At 58.4% G+C, this 6,970-nt stretch overlaps 1 protein-coding gene across 1 annotated transcript; it reads left to right on the top strand.

Annotated features, from left to right (window-relative positions):
• Nucleotides 1-2,622: 2,622 nt before the first annotated feature.
• PNMA3 (PNMA family member 3) lies at nucleotides 2,623-5,410 on the top strand. Its single transcript, XM_080652651.1, has 2 exons — nucleotides 2,623-2,879; nucleotides 3,136-5,410. The coding sequence occupies exon 2, from the start codon at nucleotides 3,241-3,243 to the stop codon at nucleotides 4,624-4,626; it is 1,386 nt and encodes a 461-aa protein (XP_080508777.1). The 5' UTR covers nucleotides 2,623-2,879; nucleotides 3,136-3,240; the 3' UTR covers nucleotides 4,627-5,410.
• The last annotated feature ends 1,560 nt before the right edge of the window (nucleotides 5,411-6,970 follow it).

The following is a 6,970-nucleotide window of genomic DNA, read 5'->3' as shown; positions in this document are numbered from 1 at the left end:
AGAAGTTTGAAAAGCATACGTGTAGTTCGCATTATGTTTCTATTGGACAGTGCTGCCTCTGGAGGAAATGCTTCCTGGTACTCCACCATGTGTCCTCTTGACATCTCCAAAGCAAGGGATATCTTATTTCCCCCAACCATCCAGCCTGGTAGTCCTCTGCCCCAGTGCAAAGGTTTCCTCCTCCCTCTGACTAGGAAAAGGCTGACCTGCTCCTACTTCCATCACTGTCTCAGGGACATCAGGGTACTTGCCATGCATGCCCGCGGAGAGTGCAGTCCCCCCCTGCCCACTCCCCCCCCCACCCCCCGCAGCTTACCTTCAGCGCCCAGCCCAGCCTCACCGCCTTACTGATCTCCCCCAACAAGCTCTCCTCCAGCAGTCACAGGCGCCAAAGCCAGGCCATCACCATGGCAACTCGGCCTGACCAGCAGCCTGTCACTGGACAGCAAGAAGAGGGCAAACCTCAGGCCTTCCTTAGATGGCTCTGGAAGGATGCCAAGCCTGCCACCTGCCCACGTGGCGCCTGCGCCCTGCGCCACGCCCACCCGCCCACACCTCCACTCCAGCCTTTCAAGCTCCTCCCCAGCCCCAGGTTGCAGGGTCCTGCAGATTCCTGGTCTGGCACTTCTCAGAAGGGGGTGTTAGCCACCTTTGCCCACCAAGGACACACGGAGGCGCTAGAGTCCTCCCAAAGGATCCTGGGAGTTGTAGTTCATGGCCCAGGCGCAGGCGTGGTCTAGATGGGCGTCGCCCCTCCATGGGTGGCGGCAAGGAGGCAGAAGGGGCGGAGTCAGCTGCAAGAACTTCGAGGACCGAAGACTTTGGTAATGAACTGTGTCCAACCACGCAGCTGCAGGTTCCCGTTGGCCAAGCTGCCTCCTAACACACCTGCAGCCATGTGTGTCAAGGCGGGGATGGGGACAGTTTGGGTCCTGGACAGACACATGGTGTTCCTGCGGACTTCAGGGGGCACAATGAGAATTATGAAGGTTAATTCCCACTATAACTCAAGGTGTAGTGCTTTCCGTGGGTCAGGCATTGCCCTAGGCACTGGAGAGCAGGGAACTCAAGCTCAGCCCCCGCCGTCAGTGAGTTTAGCAATGACACTGCATTTGATCAAGGTGCAAGGATGCATGCAGGGAGCTACTAAGAATGGTAGCTAATCACTAGTCCACAGCAAAGGAAAAGAGTGAGGCCGGGCAGGGAACCTTCAACTAGGGCAATGCCTGAGATACCCAGGCCTCAACCTCCGCAGAGCCTGATTCAGTTATGGGTCTATAGACCAAGTGCATGGACCAGACAGGGCCCTGCTGTAAGGAACAATACCACTTAGCCAGGCAAAAGTGAATGGCTAATACTAGTTACACCAACCATCTCCCTTAACACCCCAAACGGGATCCAATCCAAACCAAAATTCTATTCATTCTACTTTAAAATATCTTTCAAATTCCTTTACTACTCTCCACTTCCAATATTACCAACACTAGGGGCCCGATGCAAGAAATTCGTGCAAGAGTAGGCCTTCCTTGCCCGGCTGCCAGCACTGGCTTCCGTCTGGCACCTGGAACCCGGCTTCGTCCAGAAGGTCATCCAGAAGGATGTCCAGAAGGACGTCTGGTCAAATTAGCATATTATGCTTTTATTATTATAGATAGTCCAAGCCAGTAGCCTACAACAATGGAGTTTGTATGCCTCTGGGAATGTACAAGGATTAGGTGGGCAAGGCCATGTTTAATTTCTAGGTGTTTCATACCAGGTGCTTGAGATCTGACAGCTTGTGTGGCTGGGGAGTGGCCTACCCACAGGAGGTCTGAATGTGGTTGGCAGACCACTGGGACCCCTGCCTGAACAGCAGTCACTCCCTCCCTCCTTCCTGGGACCCAATTGAAAGAGCAAAACCCACAGCCCACTGCCCACAGGGAAAGGCAGGCCCAAGAGGTTAGGCTCCAAGTTTCTCCAGACACAGGACTTGCAGCGCACAAAAAGGGAAACGCCCCAACCAAGCTGGATACTAGGTCACCCTTTTTGAGGCAGGCCCTTGTCACAAGGGCAATGAATCACTCTGGCCCACCCTGCACCCTCAGTGGCAGATATCTGCTGCCCCCAGGCCCCAAGTGAGGTGTGGGCAGCGTCCTGCGTGGTGTGTGTGAGCGCGCATGTGTGCGTGGGCGCGCATGTGTGCGTGGGCGCACATGTGTGCATGTAGCCTCTACTCCACGGAATAACACCAGGTGCACCTCTAGACGAGGTGCCCCATGCCTAGCCTTGAGGCAGGACCAGTCCCGGGTGGGGAGAGGGAGAGGGAGGGGGAGGGGAAGAGCAGGTGAAGAAGCCCCTGAGGCTCCCCACCTCTGGCCTGAACGCACCTGTGGGGGCGCACCTTGGGCCCGTCCTGCATTCTCTGGCGGTCACCCCAGTGTGTGGACCCCACCCCACGCTAGCGCCCCAATGGCATGTTCCAGGAAGGGCGGGAGACAGGGCTGGAACCCAAGGGCTACCACCTGTGCCCGCTCCCCCTCGGAGGCGGGGGAAGTAGCAGGTGACGTCAACCGAGGTCCCAGGGAGCCCGCAGCGGTGGCAACCGCCCTGCCGCGTGACCCGCGAGCGCCAATGGCCTGGCGGTCTCCGGGGCAACGTGGAGGGTCCACGCTCCACAGCTACTGCGCCCCCGCCCCTAGTCCGCACTGCAGAGAGCGGTGGCGAGCAGGCACCAGAGCGCTGGCCCACGTGCGGCGCTGAGACTGGAACAGGGAAAGGAAGAGGGAGAGGCAGCAAGAGAGCCAGGGAAAGAGGGGCATCGGACCCCCACCCCCGCTGCGCGTTGCCCCGCGCCCCTCTTTCTGGGACTGACATCAGAAAGGACCCCAGCCCAGGAGAAGGTACCAGACTCGGGGAGGGCGCGCGTGGACCCTGGAGACCCCGCCGCCCCCCACCCGCTCCGGTGGGATTGCGGCAGCCTGCTAGGGCTGGGAGCAGTGTGGGGAGGAGGCTGCGCCCCCCTTGGGCCTTCGGAGGGTGGGGGTCCAGCCTGGGCTGCAGAGGCGCTGCGCAGGGAGGAGGAGGAGGGGCAGTAGCAAGGGGGTGTGAGGGGGGGTTTCAGCATTAACCTGGCTCTCGCCTCGTTCGTATTCACAGGCGGTGGAGACCTGAGCTGTCTGCTTTCGCCCTGGGAGTTGGCCCAAATTTCTGTGCATCACGCACTGATCATTCCCCCCTAAGTTAGACGCTGAGATTGGGGCCATGCCGTTGAGCCTGTTGCAGGACTGGTGCAGGGGGGAACATCTGGACACCCAGAGGTCTATGCTCATCCTGGGGGTTCCTGAGGACTGTGATGAGGATGAGTTTGAGGAGACTCTTCAGGAGGCTCTCAGCCACCTGGGCAGGTACAGGGTCATCGGCAGGATGTTCAGGAGGGAGGAGAATGCCCAAGCGTGTCTCCTGGAGCTTGCCCAAGATATCGACTACGCTTTGATCCCCAAGGAAATCCCAGGAAAGGGGGGACCTTGGGGGGTGGTGGTAAAACCTCGGAACTCAGACGGTGAATTTCTCAATAGACTGAACCACTTCTTAGAGGAGGAGAGGCGGACAGTATCGGACATGAACAGAGTCCTTGGATCAGACATCAATTGCCTGGCTCCCAGAGTGGCCATATCCCCTGATTTTTGGATTTGGGCCCAGAGCCTGGGGGCAGTAGTACAGCCTCTGCTAGAACAGATGTTATACCGGGAGCTCAGGGTGTTCTCTGGGAACACCGTGTCTATCCCAGGGGCACTGGCCTTTGAGGCCTGGCTGGAGCACACTACTGAGGTGCTTCAAATGTGGCAAGTGCCTGAGGGGGAGAAGAGGCGGAGGTTGATGGAATGCTTGCGGGGGCCTGCTCTCCAGGTGGTCAGCGGGCTCCGCGCCCACAATGCTGCCATAACTGTGAAGGAGTGCCTGGCAGCCCTGCAACAGGTGTTTGGGCCTGTGGAGAGCCGCAAAATCGCCCATGTGAAGTTTTGTAAGGCCTATCAGGAGGCAGGAGAGAAAGTGTCTAGTTTTGTGGTCCGGTTGGAACCCCTGCTCCAAAAAGCCATTGAAAAAAATGCAGTATCCCGGAGGAATGTGAATCAGACGCGCCTGAAACAAGTCTTAAGTGGGGCGAACCTTCCTGATAAACTTCGAGACAGGCTTAAGCTGATGAGACAGCGGAGGAAGCCTCCTGGTTTCTTGGCCCTGGTGAAGCTGCTGCGTGAGGAGGAGGAGTGGGAAGCCACCATGGGCCCTCTGCGGGAGTGTCTGGATGGGTTGGAAGCAGGCTTCAGGTCCCCTGCCAGGGCCTGTGGTTTCCGAGCAGTGTCTTTTCCTGGCCCTGGCAACATTCTGCAGGCCAGGCCTTTCCAGAGTTCCCGGCGCAGGAGGGGCAGGGGCCGAAGGGGAGGTGTGCCAAGGGCTGGCTCTGGAAGTTTAGGAAAATGGAAACACCACACATTCTGCTATAGTTGTGGAGAAAACGGCCACATCAGGGCAGAATGTAGCAATGCTCCCAACCGCCGCTTGGTGAGGCAGATGAGACAGGCTGCCATAGAGTCGGGAAACGGCGACCGGGCTTGGGACAAGAGCCATCCCAAGTCCAAGGCCAGATAGGCTCAGGAAGACAGGGCAGCTCTTCTTCCTGCAGGCAGAGGACACGAAAGAGATCTTGGAAGAAAAGGAAGGGGCATTCCATGCAAATAGCGGAGGACTTGAGTGGGGCAGAGGGGCTGGGCAGTGAGGACCAGGCTAAGCCCCCTCATCCTCCAGCAGCTGAAAGGGACCCCACCCATGAGGCCAAAGTCCCCTCAGGGAGAGACAAACACAGAGCCCTGAAGAGGTGCCAGCGACACAAGCAGGTGGCCACCACACCCAGCACATGGGGTGCTCCAGCCATAAGCCGGGACCCCACCATGGCAGAGGCTGAAAGAGTTTCAGCTGAGGACTCAAGCATGGGTCCCATCATCTGGCCACCCCCAAATACCCACCCTGTGAACTCAGAGCTAAGAATGCCAACAGACCCACCAGCCCCACCAAGCCCAGAAGAACCTTCCCTGGGGCCACCCCTGCCAGAAGAAGCTAGCAGCTGTGATGAGGAAGAGCTGTGTGGTGGAAATGAGGTGACCCCCCCAGAAGGGAGGCCACAGAGTCCAGCCCGTCTTCAGGATTATCTACACTGCTCTAGGGAAGCCCCACGAAGGCACCACCCTTGAGCCCCTGCGCAAGTGAGACCAGGACAGCCTGTGAGACCAGGACAGCCCGTCCCCAGCCTGCAGGCATTTCCTCCCCCTGCAGCCTGGAAAGGCTGTGGGGGCAGGAGGGCAAAGACTGAGAGGAGAGCCCCAGGCAACAGCCTGGGCTCAGCCTGCAGGGGGATGGGGACTTGGGCTAGTACCACAGCTGCTTTGGGTGGGAGGGGAGGGGATGGAAATTTGTTCTAAAGCAGGAGGAGAAGGGGGGAGCATTAGGAGAGGAGAAGGAGGGGGAGGAGGAAAACTAGGAAGATGATTAGGAGGAAAAAGTCATTAGGAGAGGAGGAGGAAGAGGAGGATAACAGGAGGTGAGCAGGAGAGGAGGAGGAGGAGGATAACAGGAAGTGAGCAGGAGAAGAGGAGGAGGATAACAAGGAGGTGAGCAGGAGAGGAGGAGGAGGAGGAGGATAATGAGGTGAGCAGGAGAGGAGGAGGAGGAGGAGGATAACAGGAAGTGAGCAGGAGAAGAGGAGGAGGAGGATAACAGGAAGTGAGCAGGAGAAGAGGAGGAGGATAACAAGGAGGTGAGCAGGAGAGGAGGAGGAGGATAACAAGGAGGTGAGCAGGAGAGGAGGAGGAGGATAACAGGAGGTGAGCAGGAGAGGAGAGGAGGAGGAGGATAACAAAGAGGTGAGCAGGAGAGGAGGAGGAGGAGGAGGATAACAGGAGGTGAGCACGAGAGGAGGAGGAGGATATCAAGGAGGTGAGCAGGAGAGGAGGAGGAGGATAACAAGGAGGTGAGCAGGAGAGGAGAGGAGGAGGAGGATAACAGGAGGTGAGCAGGAGAGGAGGAGGATAACAAGAGGTGAGCAGGAGAGGAGGAGGAGGATAACAGGAGGTGAGCAGGAGAGGAGGAGGAGGATAACAAGGAGGTGAGCAGGAGAGGAGGAGGAGGAGGAGGAGGATAACAAGAGGTGAGGAGGAGGAGGAGGAGGATAACGAGGTGAGCAGGAGAGGAGGAGGAGGAGGAGGAGGAGGATAACAAGGAGGTGAGCAGGAGAGAAGGAGGATAACAGGAGGTGAGCAAGAGAGGAGGAGGAGGAGGAGGATAACAAGGAGGTGAGCAGGAGAGAAGGAGGAGGGGGAGTTATTGGGAGGGGCAGTGTTTTGTTCTGTTTGTTTATGCAGGGCCACTGGAGGTATGGAGCGAGCAGGCAGGAGAACGGGACTGGCCTGGCGAACCACCACTCAGCAGCCACCAATGCCAAGGCCAGCCCCAGCCCCAGCCCCAAACCCTGCTACCTTGGGCAGCCTGCCTGGGAGCACCCCTGAGCACCCTTCCCAGGCCTGGGCGGGGGAGGGCACCTGAAGACATCTGCCACCTGAACAGACCTAGGAGAGGTTAGGGGCCATCTCAAGGGTGCCAGTTGTGGGGACCTCCATTCTTCACCCCTTGGGACAGGCTGCTCCCTGTACAGGGAGGTCCCCATCCATTTCTCTGTAAGCCCCATGGTGACCCACATGTCAAGTAATCACCCCTCCCCACACATACAGACATGGTAGTCATGGTGCCTGTGCAGTACCACCTGGTGTGTGTGAACCCAGGTGGGTGTCCTGGCCTACCCCCCGGGGCAGCCATCTCTCAGCCCCGGCACATGCTGTGAGCCCCACTGCCAGCCAAGGCTCTGCCAGCTCTCGTCCAGTGTCGTGAGCTCAGCCTCTGCTTTCTCGGTGTAGATTTAGGCCACCCGCTGCTTGTGCTTGTG

The sequence above is a fragment of the Plecotus auritus genome (assembly GCF_963455305.1).
Source record: "Plecotus auritus genome assembly, chromosome: X".
In the NCBI taxonomy this organism is placed as follows: Eukaryota; Metazoa; Chordata; class Mammalia; order Chiroptera; family Vespertilionidae; genus Plecotus; species Plecotus auritus.
This window is presented reverse-complemented; position numbering and strand designations above follow the sequence as displayed.